The sequence below is a fragment of the Molothrus ater genome, chromosome 4 (assembly GCF_012460135.2).
Source record: "Molothrus ater isolate BHLD 08-10-18 breed brown headed cowbird chromosome 4, BPBGC_Mater_1.1, whole genome shotgun sequence".
NCBI classification, from domain to species: Eukaryota; Metazoa; Chordata; class Aves; order Passeriformes; family Icteridae; genus Molothrus; species Molothrus ater.
In genome coordinates, this window is record NC_050481.2 from 44,149,123 (window position 1) to 44,177,054 (window position 27,932).

General features: G+C 33.8%; 1 protein-coding gene across 2 annotated transcripts in view; it reads left to right on the forward strand.

Annotated features, from left to right (window-relative positions):
* Positions 1-27,932, forward strand: part of SGCZ (sarcoglycan zeta) — a 405,020-nt gene that overhangs the window by 220,192 nt on the left and 156,896 nt on the right. Inside the window, exon 3 of one of the 2 annotated variants that reach the window (XM_054514715.1) lies at positions 3,772-3,966. In XM_054514715.1, coding sequence (XP_054370690.1) covers positions 3,772-3,966 — 195 coding nt within the window. The remainder of the gene's footprint in view (positions 1-3,771; positions 3,967-27,932) is intronic. The other variant, XM_036382601.2, reaches the window with a different exon arrangement.

Below are 27,932 nucleotides of genomic sequence, written 5' to 3' on the forward strand. Positions count from 1 at the left end.
TTTTCAAGGGTGCAAAGGCATTTCCAGATGTCTTCATTAAAGAACTCAGTTTTGGAGTGTTGTGTACAATTCTACCTTCAAATCTAAAAGTTACAAGAAGAAAAATCCACAACAGAACAAAAAAGCATCAAACCCTCAGATCAGAATCTTGAAATCCCTCTGATTTGACGCCTACATGACAAAAAGAGTCTATGATAAATAATTTTTTTATTTTATTGTGAGGCACAGTTTGTTTAGTCTCTATCCTTGGGGTTGGAATCCATTCTGTGATACCATGACAAATCCTAGGAAAAGGCTCAGAAGAACCACACTCTCCAAATGCTTTTGAGCTGCCAAAGCAGTTTTAGTAATCATCCCAATTATACTAAAGAGAAAAATAAGTAAAATTCAACAAGTACAAAATTACCCATGAGGGCAATAAGGATTTAGGCTGTTTTGCATGAAATGTACAATATATTTATGAGGCTTTTAACTGGCAAATGATTTTTCCCCAATGACTTTTTGTAGTAGGATCAGTTGCTGACACAGTTTTGGCTGCCTTTGAAAGGCTTGAATGGCTAATGCCAAAAGGAGAAGACTTAGCAGGTGTCAGGTGTAGCCCATATAAAAAATTCAGATGAAATTTCTCTCTCTGTCCAATATTTAATTCTCTAGGAATGCACCTCTACTACCTTGTCAATCCCAGTCTTGATATAATCTCAACCAAATCAAGATAATACAATATTTTTCCGTTAATTTTGGAAGTATTCTAGATTACCAAACTCTTGTAAAAGACAAGGAACAATTCATCTGCTTCAGCACATACTAGAAGAGACAGCAAGAGCTTCATGCATAGGTGCTTGGCATTTAAAATGCTTTCTAAGAAAATTCATTTGTTTATGCATCAGGCTTTTTCAAAAGATACAACCCACTTACTTGCCATCTTCATGTTTGTTTTTATAATGAGCTCCTTGATTTCATCCCAAGTCTTGATTTTAAAGCCAAGGCTGGGATGTAACATTTGTGTATTTGCTACACAAGAAATGCTATGAATTTTATAGCACTTCCTGCTCCGTGTGATGCATGTAGGCTAAACTTTCAGCAAAAGTCTATAAAGAAACCTGTAACATTATTTTCTGCTGTAAGCTTGATGCAACATACTGTGTGAGGGGAAGCAAAATGAATGGCCTGCAGTAGTGTCATACAAAAAGAGAGTTCTCCACAGTATTACCTGTTGGACAAGAGGCTGTATTACTTTCAGAGTGAGTAGGGAGAGATAGCTGGTTCAGGTAAATCATCTCTATGATGTTTTGAGCTATGACTAGTCATGACCAGATTGCTTTTTTGATATTTTTTTTTTCCTCTAAATGATGGTATGATGAATCTTCCTTGCTGGCTATCATTCTTCTGTATCTGAATCTCTACAACTCATCTAATTCATTATCAACCCAAATGAATATTGGGTCTAGATGCTGTCATACTGTGAATTTATATTTTAAAGTACCTTTATGTTTTCATTCTTTCTATGAATCAAGGGAATAATGCACAGAGAATGTCTAGGAGTAGTGTTATGTTCCAGGTGACAGTTTCAACAGAAGGCAGAGGCCCCTTCCAGGGGTTCACAGGTCCAGAGAGGCTCCTGCTTCAGCATGGGCTCTCCATGGGGTCACAAACTCTGGCCCCTCAGGCTATTGCAGCATGGGATCTTCCACAGGCTGTGGTGGGGATTTCTCCTCTGGCTTCACCAAGGCTCACAGGGTTGAACAGTGTACAGGGGGAAATGAGGGATGCCTGGCTGTGGTGATGGAATAAAATGTCATTGTATTTAATAATTGTGTTGCAAAGGGTCTGTTCCATGGAGCTATATTCATAGTTTTAGGACCAGTGCTACTTCTGACATTGTCATGGTCTGAAAGTTGGCTTTTCAGCTATTTCTAACAAACATAATTTTTTCATATGTAATATATAAAGTTAAATCAAGAAAATAGAAATGATGTAAAATTAACCCGTTTAAATCTCAAAATTTAATTATACATCACATTTTGTTACAATGACTGGCTAAATAATGTGTAGAAACTCATTATAAGGAGAAAGTTGATAGCCAATTTGTGTACTCAGTTTCTAGATTTATAAGGCATTTTAACACAATTAGGATGAAAACTGCCAGCATATGATAAGAAGATGATGCAAGGTCTTAGAACCTGGCCATACTTTGCTTTGGGAGGATTGAGAAATATCTTTGAGGGCAATTTTGTTTGTAAAATTCACTAAATAAATAAACTGTGAAACATTGCATTTAATTGAAATTGAGGGCAAAGAGAAGAAATCATGATTGAAAAAAATAAAAATGACAAAATGCCTGTTTGCTAAATTTCATAAAACCTGCTTATTAAATTCTTGATTTCTGTCTTGACTTATTTCAGTGATATATATATACTGTCACAATATGTGTGTTCTATGACTTATGGCTCTAATTATTCACTGTGTGTTAATTTATTCCATTAATATCTCATTCACTAGAAGAATGATAAAACCTAAAGAGTGTTGATTTGGATAAATATCCAGCAACACAGATAATTACATGAACATTTTTGAGCTTCACATTTTAAAAATCTTATAAAATCAACATTTCTTTGATCCTTCAAATGCATGTAATCTGGTTTTTATTTCTCATTGGATCAACTGACTCATTTTTGTGTATTTTTACTTTTTTTAGTCAAAAGAAAGGCAGCTTTTAAGCTGAAAATTGATTTTTATCTAGTTTATAAGTTTGTTGAGTTTGTGGTTTTTTGTTTTGGATTTTTTAATTTTGTTTTGTATTGTCTTATTCCTCCTGAGGACAAAGCCTATTAAAACAACATTTCTAATGGGCATATTACAGAAAGAACTCTTACATAAACAGAATGAGAATGCTTTAATTTAATTTTTAAGTCAGAGAGAAAATTTAATACCTTCCGTCTAAAGGCAATTTGACAGCTGAATATGAATATAAATCTGTAAAATACAGTTATGAAGGAAAAAAATTAAACAGTTTTTTATTAAATGGCACAAATACCTTTTTTTTAAGGAAGTAATAACTGAAAGTTCTTTAAGCAGTTTGCAAATACTTACTGCTTGTTAGTGTGTGAGAAGAATTTAAACTAGTTCAGGAATTCAACATATTATAATTGTATCCATCTCTTGAAGGGCAAAATGTGGTTTTGGGTTTTTTTTTTTTTTGTAAAATAAGGAGGTGTGTATAATAGCATCAATTGTTAATTTAATTTGCTAAGTATAATAAAAGACTGAAAACTTCATTTATGAAAGATGTATTTTAGAAAGGTGAGATTTTTCTTGTGTTTGTACAAGAGTCTACTGGCTACAAGTTATATGAAGAAAATTGGCATTATCTCAGCCAAAACCAGTACAAAAGAAAAGGTACATTACTCTTTCTCCAGACCCAAATTTTGCTGAATGATCTCATAAAGGACAATAAAACAATATTCAGAATTAAAGTGTAAAATACATGTATAGATTGCTTTTATATTTTTAATAGTTTCTTGCTGATAAATTTGAAATGCAAATCCAGTTTGAAACAGAAACCAAGGTTTACATTAAAGTCATAAAATCCAACAAATTCATGCTAGATGCCTAGTACAAATAACATTGATGTGGTTAATGCTAGATGAATGTATCTCTTCTGTGCCCATAGAAACTGATTTTCTATACATTCTGAGATAATTGTAATGTAATATTATGTGTGAAAAACAGACCTCTCATTTCCCTACTTATACTTACATCTTTCTTTTACAGATGACACGAGAGCAGTATATATTAGCAACACAACAGAACAGCCTTCCAAGGACTGAACATCCTCAGTTTTACCCAGTAGGGATTTATGGATGGCGAAAGAGGTGCTTATACTTCTTTGTCCTTCTGCTGTTGGTTACCATGATTGTTAATTTAGCAATGACAATATGGATTTTGAAGGTTATGAATTTCACAGTGGTAAGTATTACAGTAACTTTATGTACCTCATTTCTTCAAGTACTAGCTTCTAGGCTTTTTTTCTTTTTTCTTTACCATGTTATATAAAAATCTAATAATTTTGGAGGAAAAACGTATATACTTACTTGAATGCTGGTTCAGATAGTCAAACTTTTTATATATATTCTGCAGTGAGTGGACTGGTGCCTTCTCTTTCTGATGTTTTTGGTTAAAAAACATATTTTCTGAAATTATATCTGGATCTTAGACTTTTTTGTTTGCCCAAATCAAATGTGTCGTGATGACTGCCCCAAGCATCTTTTGATTTCTTGTCACCACTAAATAACAAGCAAGAGCAGTTTACTGTATTTGTTATGTATAGTGTCTCTCTTAAGAGGGAACTGGGTTAGTCATGTCAATGTATGGTTTTTCTTATCTTTTGTTCTTAGTATTTTTTTAAAGTTTACTGGAAAGTTGGACTGTGTTTCACCTAGAACTTAGAGTAGCTGTTTTGGTGTTGGTAGGGGGGTAGGTGAGTCTAAAAGTCACATCCTTTAATAGTCAATCTCTGGCTAGAATCTCTACTATCAGCAAAGTATTTCAGATGTACACTTGAAAGAACATCTGCATTCATTGGAGACTGTGGTAGGAGTGTGCACTAGCTGGCAGCAGAGTAGTGACTTTTTGTATATCAAAAGAAAAGAGAGAACTTCTACACAGTTTAAAATAACAGTGTTTCTGCTAGGACCAGTGCAGTCTTCCTCTCTGGATTTTAACCTTCGTAATCTATATTTTGATGTATTTAGTTATTAAATTCCAATTCCTATGTCACAGCACATTTCTTCATTTGTTTATCAGAAATAGAAGATCAGCCAGCAAAACCAGCATAAAACCTGTGTCTAAAATCGTTCTATATCTGTTGACGATCTGTAATGCATTAAATTATCTGAAACTGTTGTCTGGTGAGGCATATTGTGCAAATACATATATTCTTCTAAGTTTCCACTAGTGGGTGAACATGTTGAATTAATATTTTGACAACTGTATGATTTTAATATTCACGTACAGAAAAGTTTGTGATAATCTTTTGGAAGGCTGCCTTTTTTCAGAGGGGGCTTTTTTTGCTCTGTTTTTCTTTTTTTTAGCACAACGTGCTTTTAAAATAGGATACCCATATATGTTTTTGCCTATTAGAATAATTATTCATTTGTACTGGAAAGATACTTAGGCATAACTCTTTAAGCAATTTTAAAATATAGCTTTTAAAAAGCACAGAATTTTTCTCTGTGCAGAAGACTGCATTCCAATAGAATATTTGAAACTACTGTTTCCATATCTAGGGATTTTTTGACCATCCACACTACAAGCTATTTTAACACTATTGAGTTTAAATCTTTTCAAATTTGATCAAGCAGTTTTTAAAACAAAACAAAAAGATAAATTCTGAAATATTTTTCTTTCCTACATGTCAAAGTTTGTTGCAAAGTTAAAAGTTTATGGTGAATTACTAAATCAGTGCAGGAATCTAGTGCAGAAAACAACAGATTGTTGCAGCACTTATAATAAAATGCTTTCTCCTTGATCATATTAAAATACGTCTTTAAAATTATGTGCTGAAGACTTAATTTACTTCTGCAGAGTCATGAAATGGTAGGTAGTCTTCTACTTTGAGTAGCTGGTATTCACATTGAAATCTCTGTGTGCTAGAAGTGTCATGTTAAAAGCTGAGCAACATCTTCATGCTCATGTCCTCACATGCACTTTTGAGCAAGAGTGAGAAATTTGTATGAAGTCTGAAAGAGTCACATTCTTAGGTGCAGGTTTTTGACAGTAAAATAGTTTATAAACCTAAAGTTTGTGTATTTAAAACGGCAAAGGCGTTGAAATACAAATATATTTCTTCCATGTTCATGTATGTATATACAGATAGATATAAATGAAGAAATTTTATTTGTATAACTGGAGAGTGATAGGAAATCAGAAGTGCAGCTAGAAACCTCAAGAGTGTTAGCTCAAAAGAGGAATATAGCCATGATAAAAGTAATTGCTGAAGTTGGACTGCTTTGACATTTTGACATTATTTTAAAATATTTCCTGTTTTTTTTAGCATAAGTCAGTGTTGAGCTTTCTTTGAAGACAATAATAATTGTAGCATTTCAAGGGGTCATAAAAAGCCAGGTCATGGTTTGTCGTTGCTGTCTGATGATTGCAACACTGTTAATTTGTATTAGCTGTTGCCTTTTCTATTTTTAACTGTAAAGCTACAGCCACTGACAATTTGGCATAATAAAAACCTTGCTGTGATCAAGTTTCCAGCTGGAAAAGTTTTCTTGAATATACTGACCTTGCACATAAAAGTCACATTCTGAATCTGAGCAGTTATCCCATGTTCGTTTTATACTCAGAATGTAAAAAAAGGGTCTTGTGTAAAGCATTCATCTCAAAGTAAGATAGGCAACTTTTATGGATTTTTCTTATGGATAAATGTTGAATAGCTTATCAAATAAGTAATAATAATAAAAAAGTTTCTTTGCAATCATGTCAAAATATAGTACCAGCAAGGTGTGCAAGTCTCCTTTTATCAGATTATGCAATGTGACTTGGAACTATAGAGATATGTTCAGGGATACAATCTCTTCTTCCAGTGTCCAAGGTAAAGAAACTTGAAAGGTAACAAATAATTGAAATTACCTTGAAAGTTACAAATAATTTCCCTGATATATGATATGTATCAGATGAGCAAAACAAAAAGTAATTAACATCTGTGTAGCAGGAATGTTAGCAGGAGTTGTCACAGATGTAGTAATAATTTTTGAAATAAGTTTTCCCACTGATAGCTTAATCTTAGTGTCCTCTAATATCTAGTTGCACTTTGTTATCTCACTGTTCAATTATCTTTTTAGAAAAATGGCATCTTGGTCTGTATCAAGGACAGTGTGGCCAGTAGGACTTGGGACATTGTTATGCCCCTGCATTGGCACTGGTGATGTCACACCTTAAGCACTGTGTTCACTTTTGGGCCCCTCACTTCTAAAAGGCCATTGAGGTGCATGTCTGTAGACAGGCAACAGAAGTGACAAATGGTCTAGAAAACATGTCTTATGAGGAAAGGCTGAGGGAGCAGCGGGCGTTTAGCCTGGAGAAGAAGAGGCTGAGGGGGAGATCTCATCACTCTCTACAACTGCCTGAAAGGAGGATGGAGTGAGATGGAAGTTGTTTTCTTCTGCCATGTGTCGAATCAACAAATGAGAAGAAATGGCCTTAAGCTGTGCCAGGGGAGGTTCAGATTACATATTGGTTTCTTTCTCAAAGAAAAAGTAGTTAAACATTGAAATAAGTTGCCCAGGCAAAGTGTGAAGTTATCATCTCTGGAAGTGTTCAAAGGGTATCTGTATGGTTCAGGGATGGTCATGGTTGTACTGGGGGGATGGTTAAACTGGCTAATCTTTAAGGTGTGATTTTCAAAGGAGACAAGCAAAATATCTTGGAAAAATCAAGCCAGGAACTAAAATCTGTGAATTTTTTTAGTATATAAAATAATAGCCTTAGGGGACTTGGGTTTCATGGAACACTTATAGTTTCCTTTCCTTGTACTAACCTTGGCATGGTTCACAGGCTCCCCCATGGAATTGTCTGTCTTTCACTTTCCATCAGGACGTAATTACCTCTCACTTAGCCTATGTTGTATGAGTTTAATGCAGCTCAGAGCTGTTAGTCACTCTTTACCTGTCTGTACAGTTACTATACTAGGGATGTCAGGAACGATAGACTCTCAAGTCATGACTTGGTACCAGAGCTGAGGGGTAAAATATTAATGGTTTTGTGTTTAGAACATTCTGGTTATTTCATATATGTAATATATGTGAATTTTAAAGGCTTGTGAAGAAAGAAATATTTTTTTACTGTGCCTGCATTCTTGTCAACCTGTATTTACAGGGACTACAGCATAAGTAATTAGCTGATATTTTTAAAGATCTAATCACTTTATCATTGTTCTCCAATACATTTTTTATTTTGCATCCTCTTTAAGTTTTTTAACCTCAACAGAATTATAGTTTTATATAATTTATTCTTCATATAGCTGTTAATGAATAAGGCATACTGACACTCTGTCAATCTGTTTAATTACTTTTTAAAAGAGACTTACTATATATTTTTGTTACTAACTGAATACCAGTGTAGCAATACATGACTGAAAGTTTTCTGCATGTATTTCAAGTTAGCTTTAAAAAAGGGAATTCAAAGCATTCCTCTTATTGTTGGGATGTGACATTGTGAAATAACATGGAGCAATCAGCACAGAAGTGTAGGTCCAGCTCTTGGTGGAGGAAGAATTTAATAACACCTCTTTGATACATTTTCTCATATATGCACAATTGGCATTGATATTGACACATTTAATATTATGTTTTACCTTTGCTTATTACATGACATTGATATCTGGAGTTTACTAAAGCTAAAAAAATGGCACTGTTAGGAAAAATGCTCATGCAGCTCTTTGATCTCTTTTGTGTCCTGTAGCAGCCACATGGCTCCAAGTTATTTTACTGGTTTTGGTTGTACATCCGGTTTTTTGTGTCTTCATTTTCTGATTACCCCTAGGAATCCATATATGAAAAGACATTCTTACCCCTGTAAGAATGCTGCCACCTACTTCAGATGTTTTCTCTTGCTGTAGCTGCAGTGTTGCAGTCAGTTTTGATTGCTGTTGTGACACAATGTTGTCTGTATTGATCCATGTTAAACTCCTCTTGCCAGTACTACCATGGGAATTACTTTTAAGATCAGGGGCCAGACAAGTTATCTGGGTAGAGACAGTTTATTTCTCCAGGAACTTTGAAGCTTGTTTTATCTTCAGACATAAGCAGAGTGTAGAGAGCAGTTTGAGTTTCCTGGCTAGAATGCTTGTGCTTCATGCCCCAGCTGAGCATACTCTCTTTGCTGGCTGCCTAGCTCTGGATCCACATTGTATGGACAGCAGGTAGTTTGCAGTGAGAAAGTTTGCCTGAATTCCACCTATTCCATGTTTAATTCCTAATTCCATGTTTAAAAGCCAAGTAAACATGATTTCTTTCTTATGTGACAGAATATATATTAAGGCAGAAATTTGCAAACATTAATTCTTCCCCTCCCCCCCCCACCTTTTGCACCTTAACAGATTATCCCTATATTCCTTTACAAGTTTCAACTTTACAGTTGGAAACTTTCACTAAACACTATTTTCCTCGGTTTTGGTTAATATGCAAGAATGTGGAAATCTTCCTAATATTTAACTCTCTGTGCTGGGACACACACATGCTTCTGATCTTAACATCCAATATGGAGGAAACACTCATGATTTCTTTAAAAGTACATTTTCTACATTAAAGTTATAATTTGATGCCTAGATTTTTAGCAGTACAGAACCAAATCAGTTCTGTTCAATGCTTTTATCTAGAGGTAGACCAAACTGTCTTGGCATACTGAGGAAAAAAAATCTATTTGTGAAACTATACTGTAATAGAAATTATCCATTTCTCAACAAGCATGACAGTGATATGAGTAGTTACGTTTCTAATGTTCTTAGGCCACCCAGAAGTCTTTATTTGATGGTCAAAACAGTATTTGGTTATCAGTTCAGTTAGTTGTGCTGAACTATATGAAGATAGCACTTTCACATAATAATTAATACAATTTCAAGTAGCACTAGGGCAAGGGTCTTCTCCATTTCTTAGACAATCTTTGAGACGTGTCCAATTTGTAGCAGGTTGGCATTTCAAAGTTATGAAGTTTTGTAATGGTACTTATCTCAAACATAATTTTGTCATCTGGCAAACAGAAAACCTCTTTCACTTGACAAAGGCAGCAGTTTGTTGTTAGGTTTTGAGTAAATATGAATAGAAGCAGTTGATGTATATTTAATAAATATATTCTGTCACATCTTCAGGTTAAATTTACTTCAATGGCAATAATTTATTGTCAATAATTTTTTTAAAACATGAAAATTATCTAATTTTTAAAACTTTTTTATCTTATTAACTAGGTAGAAAATTATTTCTCCAGATCCATCAGTATTTTTTCTTTCAAGAACATGATGTTCTGTTTTGGAATGAATGAGAGAAAACTCTTGTTTTCTTTTTGCTTGATTTTTTTGGGGGTTTTTTTTGGGTTTTTTTGTTTGTTTTTGTTTGGGGTTTTTTGTTGTTTTTGTTTTCTGGGGGTTTTGGGTTTTTTTCGTTTTTTTTTGTTTGGTTTTTTTGTTTGTTTTTCTGTTGTTGTTTTGTTTTTTGTTGTTGGTTTGTGGTTTGTTTTTTTTTTTTTTGCTTTGTCAGTCTGGACTGACAAAGTTCTGGTCCAGAGAAGGCAATATAATTAACTTTTAGTGATTATGAGACTAAGTCAAGATATGAGAGACCAAGGCTCAAATTGTCTCTAATGTAGATCATGTTCCAGATAAGTGTTTTATGCATAGCTTATTAGTCCTTATGATTTCTGGCATTTCATTTTAATAGATACGTGACATCTCTCTTACTATTTCTTAATCTCAAACACTACATATCAACCTTGTAACAAGTTTTATTGAAGATTCCAATAAAATGGCTGTGTATTCCTCAGGAATATTTTCTGCACTGATTTAGAATTATTTTAAAATTTTGACTTTTAAATGATTTGAAAAAATACTTAGAAAATCTTCAGCTAAAATGAGTATTAGAAGCCAGATGTCTGCACATGGACATGTATACTAGTATGCACAAATTCTTATTTATAGAGGTGACTATTTTCTCATATCCTTACGGTGCACTGGAAATCAGAAATGTCAGCTTCTTGAATGAACCTGTCAGCTCCATGAATAATTCAACAACTTACCCATAGAATATCAGCATATTAATCTTGCTGTGAGTTAATTTTGCTTGGACTTTTTTATCCCATTTTTTAACATTCATGGAAAAGCACAACTTTAGAGAGCTGGAGGGTATTTTGTACAACTCGTGTCCCCTTTCATTTTCAGTGCCATAGGCAAGAATGAACTAATTTATTCTTACTCTCTTTTGAGCATTTCATATATTTGCTGTCCTGAGCACAATGAAAACTCATTTTAAATATTTCTAGTACCATTCCTCTAAATCACCTTTTTATCTGATCTTGTATGTGTACCTCCTGTATTTGTATACCTCTTTTCCTAGTCCTTATGGGGAGGAAAAAAAATCAGGGTCAGTGCAAGCATGGGGTAGGTTTACTTGACTGTACAGTACTTAATATGAAATCTGTTGTGTCACAGTGGAAAGGTGACTAATCTGATGTCATGTTTGTGATACATAAGAAAACAGCTTGCATGAACAGTCAAGCCACTGTTAAACATCTTTTGTTAGGTATTTTATAGTACTGGACCTCTCATGGAAAGATACCTTTCAGTAAAAAGTAGGAAGGTATTGTTTAAAACAATCCAATTTAATAACACTTATCAGCAAACGTTGACTCTCTTGCTTAATGTGTAGGTTACTTTATTGATTCTGTGTGGCTGAATGCAGATCTTAAATTATTTATTTTATTTCTGAGATATGTCTGTACATTTTGAGGTTTGTTTTTACAAATGATCTCTCATGAAGAAGGAATGGGATAAAATTCTTTTCTCATTTTTATATTTGTTTGGTCATTCAGATTTAATAGCAAAGTACTAGTAGAGTTTTCAATAGAAAAAAAGAAGTGAATACACTGCACCTCAGAAAGTCTTGTAAAAATGTGCCAGGCAACAACAGTTTAAATTAATGTAATAGGTTAGCCAAAAATGTGTATATACATATATAGATATGTGTATATATATGTATCTATTCAGTTTGCCAACGTTCACCTTCTCTGAAACAATCATGTGCTCAAGCTGAGTGAGCAATATTTACTGGACACCTTATTCTTAATCATTCACTGTGTAAATAGGCTGGAACAAGTATCTCAGAATTTTTTTCAAATATTTGCTTTCATGAAAATGGAATTAACTTAATTTCCATTAAAGGCTTTTTTTTTCCTTTCTGAGTGTATTCTAGGATGACATTAGTGTTTATAGAAAATTATATTTTCAAGAGACTATTATATAAATATAATTTTGAATTCTTAAAGGTTTATCAAGTAAGAGGGTTCTGACACTTATATTTGTCCAAGGGCATAGCTTGAATAGCAGATATTTGAAGAATGTTTTTGGCGTGCAGTTATTTTTAATGAGGGGGGAAAAGGTGGAACAAATTAATTTTGTATACCAGGATTCATGAAAATAATCAATAGAAAGTCATAAAAAGAAAAGAAGGCTAATGCATCAGCTTGTTTTTCTCAAGTGGAGCAACTAAATCAGAGTTAATTTTATAGTTCAGGCCAAGTAGTAATATTTTATATGTTTATTTAGCAGTGATTAGAGAGATATCAAACTACTTGAACATACTTTAGTTACTTAAAAGCACCAACAGTCTGTATAAATAATGAAATGTGTGATTCTTACTTCCTTTCTATTATTGGGATGACTTATCTGAGTAAAGAGTGCAATAAAAAATTACATTATCTGCTTGGAATCCTGCTTTTATTTGTACAAACCTTCCATCCTGAAATAAATACAAGTCCATGTATTAAGTACAAGAGCAGAATGTGCTTATGTAAATCTAGGCTAAATTAGACCTAGCACATTTAGGAATTATAATTAAAAAGAAACAGGAAGATAAGATAGAATATGTAGTGATAAATGTCCTACATGGCAGAGTATTTCCTCTTCTTTCTTATAAGTCAGGATATTAAATGTGTGTTTGGAATCCCAGACGGGATTAAATGATGAATTAAATGTTTCACTGATGCAGAAGAAAGGACATGTTTTAATAAAAAATGTGGATAAGGGTTTTTTTTTTTTTCTCCTGCAGCAATGAGGAGAAAAATTTTAAAGACTTTTACCCAAAAGATACAACATTGATGCAGGTATCATTTCTATGCCTGGCAAACATATTTTACTACTGCTAGGTACAATCAAGGAATGAAAATCAAGAAATCCAGTAAAAGCAGATTATAAATGGTATTGCCAAAGACAATGTAGAAGTAGTGAAAATACCACAAAATATAAATCAATGTTAATACACAATCCTAAACCTCTTAATCATAATCTAAATTTGGCTGCCTTTTCTGGAAAAGCCTGGTGCATCAGAGCTTGTCCAATGATTTGTTATTCAGGCAGCATGGTGCATACCCTGTCACATCAGTGACCATCAATAATGTGAGAACTGCATTATTTTACTGTGAGAACTGCATTATTTTACTGTGGCGTTAAGTACCAGTTGTGGACAGCCTTGTGTAAAAGCTTAAGTTTTGAGCTTAAGGCATCTTACAAAACAAAACCCCCCAAAACCCCAGATACATATTTTAGTGACTCTAATAATGAAATCAGCATTTTTGTGATGCAAAATCACTATCTATAAATTTTTTTTAGTTATAGATCTTCCTTTCCTCTCACTTCATTGACATCTACTTATACAGTAGAGCAACATCAAGAAATGTTTTCGCAAAGAGAAATTTCTAATTACTGTGTTTATTTTTCTTATCTTCAAGGCTCAGTTTTATAACAACAAGAATGTGCAAGAGGGTAATAGATTTCTGTCTGCATCAACAAATAACTAAAATTGGAATAAGTATAATAAAAAACCAATAGGAATTAATATATATTAACTTTGGTTCAAATTTTAACACATCTTTCTTCTCATATACTGGGATGGCACAAGTCAAAAAATGATAAGCAATTCTTTTTATAAAATGAAATTGCTATCATATTCTTCTCAGTTGAGATGATACTTTAATAGTAAAGGTAGTTGAAAGCATATGTACAGATAGAAATTTAAATATATATACTTGATCATCTTCAACTCATTCTTCCATCTTTTAGAAGTGGAGCTTTCTCATTTCCTTCATTGTGTTCAGGAGTATACAATTCTTATCAGTCATCTTTCGGGTTCTGGTCATGCTACATGGAAGTAACAGAGGAGACAAATATCTGTATTTATTTTATTGGCTGAACAAGCAACATGAAAGACACATTTTAAATGGTTTTCGTCACATATTCTAACACTGTTATTTATTTACCAAAATATGATAATCACTATTAAAAATGTGTTAATTTTTTCAGTAGTCAATTGAGACTAAAAATGTATTATGCCAACAATTTGCCTGTGGGTTTGTTCATCAGAATGATTGATATAGGCTTATCTGTATATAAACATCCAAACTTATTTTTTCTCAAGAGGGATTTAAACTATTTACATTTGAATTTCCTGATGGTTTTTACAATTTTTTTTGGTTCTTCACTAATTAAAATGCGAACTATAGAGGAAGAGGGTTGATTTTTTAAGCTTAGTTCTATGTTATCTTGCTCTTACTTTCAAACTTAATTATTTGCAAAATTATTTAAATTAAATCCTATCTACAGGATGCTACTATGGAAATCTTTTTCATTGTAATTGAAAAAAGGTCACACTTTTTTGTGGTACCTAAGGAGGACCTGTTGGATAGGAAAAAAGGGGCAAAGAGTATGGCAACACAAAATCTCTGGCAGGCATAAAGCTTTGGGGGAATATGCTTGCTCTAAACTCTCATGACACTTTTTATATTTAGCAGGAGTGTTATGGTCTGCAGTTCTTAATATGAACTGTGGAAAAATAAATATCCTGTTATGGATTGTTATCTGAGGTTTTGTCGAACTGTCAAAGGACTCTTGTACTTCTGTTTTAAGGTTTAATAAAGCTGTAACCTGGAGCTTGCTGAAGGTTAACACATTTACTTTCAAGAAAATAAAATTCAATGGCAGATAAGGGCATTTATTACTGCACAAATAAAAAAAATAGTTTTCATAGTCTGAAGGGAAACATTAATAGATTTTGGACTCATGGTATGTGTGAATAAAATTACTTCAGATACCCTAAGGTTCAGGTGAAACTTGAGTCATATGTAAAGTAAAAGTATAATAAAACACCTGATAATTCTTACCCATTCTTAAAAATTCTGAACATACTTAAGCCACTGCCTTAATAAAAATGAAAATACGTATAGGTTTTATAATAGGGTACAGTATAATCACAGGTTCTCAAAGGTATAGGCTCAGCTAAAATATTCTGCAGTTTGTTGACAGAAGATCTGAGGAGTCCACCTAAGCAGTCCAGTCATATAAATTTTTCACTTTACTCTTTTCTAGTTAACTGAAATTTATTAGTAGAGTTATACTGAATATTCAGTAAGCTTGCGGTGTATAAATTTACACACACAGAAAGATATTCCTAAATAATTTTTTTGCATCAGGTAACGTTTCTGTATTACAGAGAACATTTCTGAAATCTTACTTGACAGCTTTTAGTTTACTGGTCATTAAAACCTCTCTCTTCCTGTTAGTGCACTCTATTGAATCTGATTAGAAGTATTTCTATACACTTTTTCACACTTCTGTATGGGTTTTTTTGTATGCTTTAACACTTGGTGTTATTTTCATACACACAATCTAAAAGATTCAAGTGTCAGGTTAGGAGTTAATGGCTGGGTTTTCAAAAGTAATTGGAAGTCAAACTTGATGGCATGTATGTTATTTGAAAAATACCATCCTGCACAGCTTTATGCTTGTTGGTGTTGTAAGATGCCCTCCAGATCCATTCTATGTGAAATATTTCCTTATTGAGCCACAGTATTTGTTGTGTATCATACATACACACGGTATGCTGGGTAATAACAGCTGTCTGGGAAATAACAGCTAAATAAACAAATAGTTTGTTATAAAGGGTGTTGAAGGGCAGAATGCTCATGCAAGCTCTAAAACCTCAAAGCATGGTGCTAGAAGTAATGATTCTCATGAAGGTGGAGCAGTAAAGTATGCAACGAATTTCTGAGATTGGTCAGGACAGTGACGATCAGGAACTGTACATCAGAGGTGTATGTGAGGCATACAAGTCTCTCCTTCCTTTTTATTTACTGATGATTAGAAGTACCAATTCCAGGGTGAGTCCAGGAAAATAAGACAGTCAGGAAATGGTGTCCACATAGTAGGGAAGCCAGCTGAACATAAGCTACAGAGGAGAGACAGCTGTTCAGGCCACAGAAGGACCATTCTGTGGTGGGTAGCCACTTGGATGGAGAGGAGTTGTTAAAAGTTGTGGAAAAGTGTTACTCTGACAGCATCATCTGTAGTTACTCTGTGGAGAACTTGGGGAGAACCCCATGATGTGGATGTTAAAAAATTGATGGATGTTTGTGAATTTATTGGGTAAATGCATGGCAGGAAAATGTACCAAAAAAAAATCCTGAATCTGAATATCCTATTTTAAAATTTGTGTGTCTGATGTTATTGGAAATGAGACATTAGGGTTAACTTTTGGTCTCACCCAGAATGGCCATTCTTAGGAGTTTTTGAAAGCAGGGCTGAGGACATGATTCTCAGTTTATACATTATATGGAAAAACCAGTGGTTTGTATTGTGTATTTCAATGCATCACAGTGTGCAGTCAATTCATGAAATTAAGGATCACGTTAAGTCAATAGAACTAAGTGGTTTAGTCCTAATCCCAGGAAATTAGAAGTTATTTGAAATCTTTACTTCCTTCCACAAATAGATGAAAAAATAAAGGGGTAGGCTGAGTGGCAGTGTTGTAGCACCACAAAACTAAACAGATTTCTTGTCAAACTAAATTCTGGATTTGGCTCTGTGAGTTATTGCTCTCTGTCATGAAAGCGTGATTTAGTTAACTAAACTATTTCCAAGAAATGCCTGCTTTCGTATAATTTTGCAAACAGTTTAAGACAATCTGAAGAGATGACAAAAAGAACTGTTCAAGCTATTAGAATAACAGTTTATGAATATATTTAGGATATTTTCCAAGTTAGAATTTCAAAGAGTTTTTTTCGTTCACATTTACAAATATAACTATGTTTATATTGGTTGTATAAATTCTGAAAAAAACCCATCAGAACGTCTTGAATAGAAAACATTGATCAGTTGCTTCAGTTTTTGCCCTTGGCTTCAGGTTATACTGTAGGCAACAGAGTGTTACATTTATATAAATTTGTCAAACAAAATGTTATAGATGTTCTTTTATAAATATTTTTTTCAGTTCACTAGAATAGATGAAACTGACTTCAAATGACTAAAAAAAGAATCCATGCAATCCATATACCTAGATTACTTTCTGTGCTTATTCTCACATCTGTCTCTCTGTCCCTCTGCAAAATCTACAGGTCACTATATGGGTAGCTGAGATCATTTAGATTTACTATTTTTTTATTTCTTAATTGCTGTTTATGACAACAATTTATAGAAGTAGAAGCATGTTTAAGCTATCTCTGTCTTCCTAGAGCTCATTATGGGTCTGTTCCATTCTGGTGTACGCCTTGTGTTCCGTGTGTGTATGAAACACATGTGTGTACGACTACCCACGGGAATCATTGACAGCTTTTCTTATGCTGGCTGCATTTTAATATTCATCTGTTGCCTGCCCTCTGACCTCGATAAAGTCAATCTACAAGCAAGGATTGCCAGAAGCTTGTCCACATATTCGGATTTGAAGATACTATAGGATCTAGCTACAGAAAAATCATATAATGAGTGTTTTAGTTAACTTTGCCTGTGTGATTGTGGATGATTAATCTCTTTGAAATGGAGTATCATCAAAAAATGGTAGAATATTTTCAACATTTAGTTTTGAAACTAAATATATTTGAAGAAAAGTGCAGCTCCAATTATTTTTTATAGAATGGCAGTTTTTATTTGACTATCAGATGAAGGAAATGAAAAATGCTATAATCTCTGATCAACACACAGCAGGATAGAGGCATGGTGGCAGTATTACTGATATCTGAGGTGATAATTTTCCAAAATTACCTAGAAACTAAACACACTCAGTGTAAGAGTCAAAGCAACCTTTCCAACTTAAATTTAGTGTAAAGCGAAAGCAGAAATGCCTTGCATATTTTCAGTAAGTATTTTTATTATTTGACAAAAAATGTCTTTATACTGAGTGCTCAAAAATTCTCCTGTTTTTCATTAAATCTACTGGGAAAGCAAAACAAATCTGTATGCCAGTATAAAAGCAGGCTTCTTAAGTGTATAAAGTACACAAGTCAGCAAAAACTTAAGGAATTTTCAGTTCAAGATATAATATAAAACTATGTTTCCTTTTTTCATTTTTATAAATGAATCATCAAATCATTATAGAATCATAGAATGGTTTGGGTTGAAAGGGGATCTTGATGATCTAGTTCCAACCACACTGCCAAGTGCAGGGGCACATTCAGTTAGATCAGGTGTTCAAAGCCCCATCCAACCTGGCCTTGAACAGGGATGAGGCATTTGCAGTTTCTCTGGGCAGCCTGTTCCAGTGCCTCACAGCCCTCACAGTAAAGAGTTCTTCCCTAATGTCTAATCTAAATCTACTCTCCTTCAATTTGAACCCATTTCCCTTCTTTTGCAACTCACTTTTGTAAATAATTTCTCTCCATCTTTCCTATAAGTTCCCTTCAGATACCGGAAGGATGCACTTAGGTCATCCTGAAGTCTTCCCTTTTCCAGGCTGAACAATCCCAATTCTCTCAGCTTTTGCTCTTAGGAGAGGTGTTCCTTCCCTCTTATCAGCTTGGTGCCCCTCCTCTGGACCAAGTGCTACCTCTGTTCCTACTTTTCCCCAATCCATTGTCTTCATCACTGTCACTTGTGGTTATCAAATCACCCCGTGTGGTTATCTGAATACAATTGATATTACTTGCATGTTACTTTACCGTAGTCTCACTGCAGTGATGAGCATGAGGACAGAAACTCCAAGAAATAAAATGTTTTAGCTACTTCAATTTTATGTGAGTGGAATTATTCATAAAACTATACTTCATAATTGGTTGTATATATCTGAATTTTCTCATGCTGCAAAGTGAAAGCTTAAAGGTGTACAGGAAAGGCAAGGGAAAAAGAAATAGGGGGCAAAAGAAAAGACTAATCAAAGATGGTAAAATTATGAAATTAAAAAAGAATTATGAGATGGAAAAATTGAAATAAAGAAAAAAAGCCTTTTATGTTTCATATAAAAGAGGTTTCTTAGCTAACAGATGTATTAGTCGCAGGCAGCAGTAAGTTTTAAAAATGAAAAACAATACATAATTTTTAGATCACTAAAATGAAAATGGTGACAGCACTAGCAGATATGATATATTTCAAAGAAGTACTCTAGTCTTCTGAATAAATCATTGAACAAGGACTGAAAATCAGGGTTTGATTTTTAGCACTCTTTGCAGTTGCCTGGCTGAGAATGTTAATGATTATTACTTCAAAATGGAAGCTGTTAGAAAGCCAACCTGAATGAGAGCAGTCCTGAGAAGGCTGTGGGGATTCTGGTGGATGAGAAGCTTGACGTGACCCATCAGGGTGCAGCTTGGAGAGCCAGCTGTATCTTGAGCTGCATGAAAAGGACGAGGCCAACAGTTTGAGGGAGGTAATTCTACCCCTCTACTCCAATCTTGTGAAACCCCACCTGGAGTACTGGTACAAGTATCTTTTTTTTTTTTTTAATTTCTTGGATTTTGTCATTCTCGCTCATAATAGACTGTTTTTAAATAAACATTTTATTAAGCAAAGGTTTTCTGATAGTAATCAACTTAATTATGGAAACCAGCTTTTTTAGTATATAGCTTTGGAAAGGGAAGAAAAGGAAATGAGTCAAGAAAAATTGTGTATAGGGGAAGTAACAACAAAAAGAAAGTTAAAAAAAGACATGAAAATCAAGACAAAACCCAAAAACTATATCCCTTATTTTTTTTTTTTCAGTGTCTAATGCAGAACTATGCAAATTTTACAAGGGCAGAGATATACTCTGAAATATACCTAAAACAAGGTTCTTAGAGTTGTTCTGGCATTTATTCATGTGGAACTATACTGAATATATTTTATTACCTTTCAAGGAAACAGGAACTTGGTTTATTTTCTCTGAAAATCTTTGCTAGAGGAACTATAAATTTACCTTTAAAAATTATGATAACCTTTCACATCAGTGGAAGATAAATTATAGCATATTTAGCAATACTAGCAAGGTGTTATTTATGCAGGTGTGAGTTTTAACAGTGCCACTACAGATGCAGCATGTGTGTGTTAGCAGAAAGGCATGAAGTACATGGCACATTCATTTTTATATGATTTATAGGTTTAAATGTATCTTGAAATATTTAAGTATGCGGAAAGTGTTTGAAATATCTAGTTGGTACTCATTAGTTGTCTCTATTACTTTTTTCAGTTAATGGAGGGCTATAAATTTTATATTAATTTAGAAATGCTTTTGGCCTCTAACTGGTTATGATCTTTTGTGATGTGCTAGTGACATTAAATAAACACTATTGCTGGATGCTGGAATTCTTTTAAGAAGTATTTATTACTTACAATAAAACTGTCTCTAAACTCTATAATGATACTGTAAAAATTACAGTACCAGGAGAGAAAGGTCTTTAGGAAGAAGTGGTTTCAGGCTCAAACTAAGGCAGAGTGAAACAGGCCGAGTCTTGAAAATGAGAGTAGAGGAAGGAAGGAGAGAGAAAGGGAAAAAAGCATCTCTTCAATGCAAATTATGTTGGCACTTTCTGGTTGTTGATCTGAGACACACTAGCTGGGTATAGACAGCTAAATAAGCTATAAGGAGTATAACTGGTGAGACAAAACATAGGTAGAAGTTAATGGATTAGCATCGCATTATTGATGCTGACAGCCCTGTGTTTTCCAGGGAAACACTGGTGTGAAGTAAGGAACATCTGCTGAACAATATGGCACATCTGATTTCATGCTGCTTGTGCAAACTGACCCTTGACATTCTGTATGAGGTCAAAAGATTTCTAAAATTTCAGTGAACAGGCACTGTGGGCATGGAGGTTGACAGATCAAATAAGGTGTGTGTTTTGCCTTTCAGCAAATATCTGATGATCGTGGGTGAAATAAAATCTAAGGCTCAGCAGAGAGTGCCTGAAATGCTATTTGTTGTAGAATTTTGCAGCTGTTAAAGATGTGTTATACAATCTGGCATAATTTATTCCTGATCTATTTTTATTCTCTTCATTTGAAGGGTAGAAACTATTATTGAAAGTTGTTCTCACACTGAAAATTGATTTCTACAAAGCAACTTGTAATTCACAGTTTAGGAAAGGATGTGTAGAACTAAACTATTAGCTAGAATTATATTTATTACTTGATGTAGTATATTTTTTAATCACATAGGAAAAATTATAGTATATCCAAATAAAGTTCCAATTTTCATTTAAAACTTAATAACTGTTCTCCCTGTTCCAAGAATCTACATGTGGATTTGTAACATTTAGATACTGTTATTTAACCAAATCCACTGTTTAGAATCTAGCTGTTAACAGAGACTATTGTCTCTAGCTACTTTCTTTCAGGCACTTCTGCTAGAGAATAGTCAGTAGATAATTTCAGCATCACCTCAGTTAAGAATTTTGGGAGATTATGAGAAAATGCAGGTGAGTTACACTAGAGTGCGGAGTATCACAGCTTCAGATGTAAATTCACATGTATAATCTGTAACAAACATGTACAAACTGAGCTGCTCAGACTAAGCAATAGGAGTCTTTTTGATCCTTTGAGAAATAATCAGCTGAAAGTGCATCCCATCTGAGTCAATAAACATGTCTTCTGAATGTGTTTTCAATAGGAGTAAAATTTAATAAAAATAAAGATAAATATAATAATAGATTGATGCAATCTGAATAGATCTGATAGAGATTTCATGATTGATTTTCTTGAAACAAGCTACAGAAATGCCTGACATGAGTGGAAACAAAAATTCATTCTGGACTGGGAACATCAGCATGTAGGAAATGACTGTTACCTTTTGCAAAGGATTCAGTCAGCCTCGCTGTCCCAGAAAGGTTAAAAACCTGGATGTGGTGACAAACATTAATTGTTTGAGAGGTTTATTTGTTTACACAAACAGATTTATAAATAAAAAAGCTAATTAGGTAATAAAAAGGACTCACACAGAACAACAATAAGGTTACTATTTTGTATTCAGTCCAAGGCAGTAAATATAATTAAATGCCACAAAAAGCTAACTGCTGTTTAGTATTAATTTTTTTTATCATAGATGGCTAATTTCATGCCTGATGATCTGGTTTATGATAATTATTTTTAAAATTGTGATGCAGTATTACTGTTTTGGCTATACATTGAGTATTTGCTAGAAAAGGTAAAAAACTACTTTCTCAAAATTTGAAATATTTATTTCAATAGCGTTCACAATGATTGAAATAAGAACAGTATGCATCCTCAAGAAAGGACTATTGCTTTTTTTCTTGTGAAATTTCCAGCATGATAGGGAGAATGTCTTGTTAATGGAAGTAGTTTGGCACTTTTGACTGTGTACTTCATTAATACTTTATGGAGATGCATGAGCATTGTGATGAAAAATCCTTTCTAGTTATGGGGAAATTGATGCATGCATTGAAGCATGTTACACAGGATGGGTGTTTTTTTTAATTTTATTTTTTGCCCAAATGGTTTTGAAAATGAGACAATTGTTGTGTGTCGTCTTGTTGTGGACCTGATTCTTGCCAGGTTACAACCAAGCAGTTGTCCTCTGGGGATTATTTACAATAACATCCAGGAAAAATCAAATTTGTAAAAAGCAGCATGAATTTCATAAGAATAATTTTATTCTTTTTATTTGGATTTCACATCATGTTGGTCACAGAAGTTCCCCTGTGCCATTGCTACTCTATCTCACTAGATGAAAAAACTTAGCCATATGTTGCATAACATAAATGAAAGTTGTTTAATTCCAAGACTTATTATATGAAAATTAGTTCAATAAAATTAATTGTTCATTTTATATTTTTCAATTTGTGTGCATTGTTTTTCACACTGTACTGTAACTTCACATGTTCTTTTGTGATGCCTCAGGACCAAGACTCTGCAACTTCATTGAGCAGGCATTAACTTTAAAGAAAGAAAAAACAAATAGTAATGAGTTTACAGTAAAAATGGAAAGTTGAGGTTGTTAGAAGACTAGAAGAGTAAGTAAGGGGTCAGCAAGGAATGCAAGAATAAAAATCCATTAAATTACGTTATTGAATAGAAACTTCAAGTCATGGGCACATCTCCGCTGCTATGGAAACTTTTCTGTGTAGTCATAGAATCAGTACACTGAAGTGATTACAAGCAGGAAAATACATGTGAAATACAATATGAAACTTCCTTTGAAATACTGAAAATATCTAGAGAAATAAAGGAGTTTCAGTAAGTGAAGAAAACTGGAGGAAAATCTTTTGCAATTTTATAAGCTTTTCTTGTTTCCCACTGAAATAGAAATAAACTTTGCACCATTTTTAAGGACTATCCAGGAGTCTGGCACTGAAACTTCAATTATGGGATGTAGGAGACAAAGTTCAAAGGAGGGAATACAGCAGCTTTATAGTGTTTGATCATGCATTCCAGTACTTCTGAAGATATCTTTCCAAATTAGAAGTCAGCACATTTCTAATATATTTTGTAGTAATCTTAAAAACTAGTATTTTCTTTTGAAAACTTTATCACTTGAAAATTCTGCAGTTACCTGAATAATGACAAAAATGTATCTGAGTGATTGGGGTGTACTTCTTGGGATTACATCAATGGAATATATAATTCAATTTCACAATTTTCTTTCTGAGAATTTATCATTATTTTATTATGTTTCATCAACAGAGAAACTATAGTGCATCCTCATATTTGAAATGATCTCTGATTTTTAATTTTTTTTCAATGAGATATTATTGATGTAGCATTGCTTGCAATTTTTACTTGCTGCTTTGTGAGTTGTCGATAGTCTATTCTGGTAGTGGTTGTGGCTCAGTTCATGAGCTGCTAATAGCTGTAGGCACCCCAAATATATCTTCAAACTCATCCCACTTTTTCTTTCACAGTAACCAACTACAGGCAAAGTTAAAATACTTTTTCTGTTTGCTGGAAAGGCATATCCACACTTAAAGGTGTTTGGACTGGCATATAGTTGAAGAGACTGTACTAACCACAATTATTTACTCCTGAAGTGTTTGCTTGGGTATATGAACACAGTCCCGTAAAAAAAAATCAACCACTTCAACTCTCCTCTCCTATTTTCTTGACCACTGTAATGAGTCCATTGTGCTCGTCATGGTATCTGGATAGCACCTGCAGTTGGGATGGGGACAGTGTCAGAATTGCCTTTCTGCTGCCATGGGCTGTTTTATCAGGTCTCTTCTCTCAGGACTGCAGTCTGGAACTGGTGGAGTCATAACTTCTTAGGCATTTGTGAATCTCTGTTCTCTTGATTCTATTAAAAGAGCCATGTAGCTTCTGCAATGTACCCCGGTGCCAGGACAGGAAATCTATTTCAAGCAGTCCTTTTCCAATAATCTCTTCTTTCTCCTACACATTCCTGTTCTTTCAACACAGCAGACTAGCTGTGTTCTGTTGTTAATACTTTGTTCGTTGTTTTATTGTTTGCTGGGTGTTGTTTTAATTTTTTTGGTTTTTTTTGCATTTGGGCATTTGGGAGCAGACTCAGGAAGAATATGAAAATATCAGGAAATTTGAATATTTTCATTTTTTTGTATGTGTATAATTTCAATATTTTTTAAAATTCTTCTCAGTTCATTTTCCCAATGGTAGAGGTCTGAGAGAAAAAAATAGAAGTAGAGCAGCAACTGTTGCTGCAAATTTCAGTTTGTGAGACTACATCTTGAGCCAGTGTCAATCAGTGCTGCATGCAGCCACTGTTGCCCAGGCTGGCTGCTACTACAAGTGTCTCCCAGATCTCATGCATTCCTCTTCCACTCTCTGCCATTTGATTTGGTAGAGTCTGACAGAGACCTTGATATGTGTGCTCCCTGACTCAAGTGAAAAATACAGAATTGTGGCTAGATGACAGGGTTTGTCCATGGCTATCACACAAAAATTCTCATTGATTACAGTCAGTGGCAATTGCAGTCACTATGGTGGGCAATTTGTGCCTTTCTTTACTGGATATATATTTTCAAAGTTGTTTCAAGATATTGCAAACTTAATAGAAGCTTTACAGCAAAGAGGAAAAAACCAATAGCCTTACTGTTCTCTGCTAGGAGTAAGGTTTCAAAGCTGCCATCTTACTACACTGTAGTGTCGTTTTTTTTTCCAGGTTATTTTGTGAAGTTAGAACAATTTGCAACTCTGAAAACTATTTTGGGATACCAGTTCTGCTTCAGAAGAAGCAGTAGTTTCTTTTATGGGATTTAGGATGAGGAAGTCTCTTCATTCTGCTTTATCAGAATTCTTCTATCCACCCAGAGCTAGTGATGCGCTTGAGATTAACCCTTTATGAAGAGATTAGGAGTGCTCTGAATCCCTATGAATAGCAAGGGATTCTGAGACTGCAGAGGGAGCAAATGGGGTGGGATCTGTGTCTCTTCAGAGGTGTTGCTTTTTAGTGTGCTTTGACACTACCCTGAAATGGAATCTCAGAAGTGGGATCTGTATTTTGTATAAAAGATCATTATTATATTTAAAAGTCTGTACAAGTTCAGTAGTATAAGAAATGTATTCCGTGCAAAGTAATGGAATATACATTGTTCAGTCAGTAATTGATAGAGACAGTGCACAATCAGGAAATTTCTTCAGAAGCTAAAAATAATTCAGTCCAATAGCATTGGCTGAAATTTATTTCTGGCTGAAATTCATTTGCATCATTTATTTTGATTAAACATTGCATTTCCCTATGGCAAAGGAAATTTTTCCCCACAGGCATTTATAATATTGATTAACAGAATAGTGGAGTGGTTTTATACATGGTTGTAATAGGATGAATTTATTTGAGTGCTCCAATGTAGACTTATGGAACTGTGCTCTTATGCTTTCTGTAAGCTCTACAAAAATCTACACTGAATAAATGAACAGATTCTAAAACTTCCTGTGATATCTGTAATTTACTTCAATATCTTCCATCAAAATTTTCTACTTTTATAATATTAGAATTCAGTACTATAACTAAGTTCTAAATTTAAGTGATGTTGGAAGATCAAGGGATTAGGTTAAAGAAGGGACTTCAACCTATATGTTTTAATAGAAATTCTATTATGTCAAATGTCAACTTTGCTTCAGTAAACAGTTAAATGAATTAAATTATTTCATCCTAAAAATTTTTAATAACTTCATATAAGGAAAGAAGATGACCTAAGATTTGAGAGTTTCTTTTTTTTACTGATTTTGCTGTAAATTTTTCAGCATATGCAATTTATGCAGCAATTACCCAGTAATGTTAGAGAATTGCTTCCAATTAAACTGTCATAAATAGTAAAGCACCAGGCACAGTAAAACATTAAGTGTCTCACAGAGAACTAGTACCACCCTTTCTTTGGCAATGCTGTGTGATTGTTCTTTTTGAAACAGAAACATCAGTGCTTTTTCACAGCTTGACAGACCATGTTCATATCCACTTAGAAATATTTATCTTGATGCATTGAAAGCTGTACACCTAGAATCCCTAAAAATTGACATCTTATTTAAATGGGAAGAATTTCCAATTAAAGTGCTATGCAGTGCCTGGACAGTAAGTGATTCAAAAATATTAAGTTTTATTTGCTAAGTGATTATGATGTGTATTTGGTACAATTATTTTTCTTTACTGTGGCTGACCCTTTCTCTGCTTTCATTTAAAACCTTTTATGAAAGGATTACATTTAAAAACTAGGAAGTGTTTGCTGTCACTTGCAGACCACTGAAATTTTTCATGTTTATGAACCTCTCTCTGAGTTCTTTGCAGACTTCCTCTGTCAACATCCTTGATGATATATTGATTAATTTTTCTGAGTATTCACAGAGTGCTCAAGAATATTAATCAAACTCTACCAGGATGTAAAATCCAACTAGGCAAGGTGGCCACTATTATCCCTTTACAATCCAAGTATTGTTTTTATATGCTGTACATTTAAAAAGGGGTTTTTTTTTTTTGGTCAATGACAATTTTCATTCGTATTTTCCTTTCAGAAGTATATGCCAGAACTTTATATACATGCCACTGCTATATATACTTCAGACACTTATTTATACAGATACTGTAAATTAAACTGTAATTAACTAACATAGAAGGCTTGATTATATTGTCCAAATGAATAGTCTCCCTGCACAACTGTAAAAGTGCCTTAGCACAATCTCTAGATCTAATGAAAGAGCAAGTGCAGAATCTCCTTACAGTGTTCAGACAGTTTATTATTGACACATCATTCTGTATATGTGAAAAATAGCAGCATATTAGATTTTCAGATTCTCAGTATAATAGCTACTAGACAAAAAGTTTGGGATTGATTGATTGATTTTAATGCCCTGTGGATACTGCTTAGTTGTATAAGATTGCTTATCAGTTATGCTTCTCTTGAGTTTCCTCTTAAATGTACTGATGCTAATGATATTTTGGCCAATATTCCACTAATTTTACAGTTCACTAATCCAGTTCATATGTACTTTTTTGGCTACCAAGATCTAAAAGCTGTGTTGAAATCAAGATAAGTTACATCATCTACTTTCACTTCCATCTACAGAACTGTTCATTTGATTTTAGAAACAATTGCTTTAATCAAGTGTGATTTGCTAAATTGCCTCTTTATTCTGTGATTGGAATATTAAATAGTGTTAGCTACAAATTAGTTTTACACAATATATTTATAATATACTCATAGTGAATCTGAGAACAGTTTGAGTTGGAAGGGACCTTAAAGACCAGGTTGCATGGGGCTTGGACAACCTATTATAGTGGAGGATGTCCCTGCCCATCACAAGAGAGTAACAACATAGATTTCTTTTCCAATTAGCATTGGAAAATTAAGTTGCATTTTGCATTTCTAGTTAGTATTGTTACAAAAAAAACATGACTCAGTATAAGTTTTCCTTGTAGGTTTGTCTGCATCTAATTCCAAAAATGAAACTCAGGTTAAACTGCAGTGTTATTTGAATGACAAGTAAATCCAGCAGTAAGTGCTAGTCACCCTGA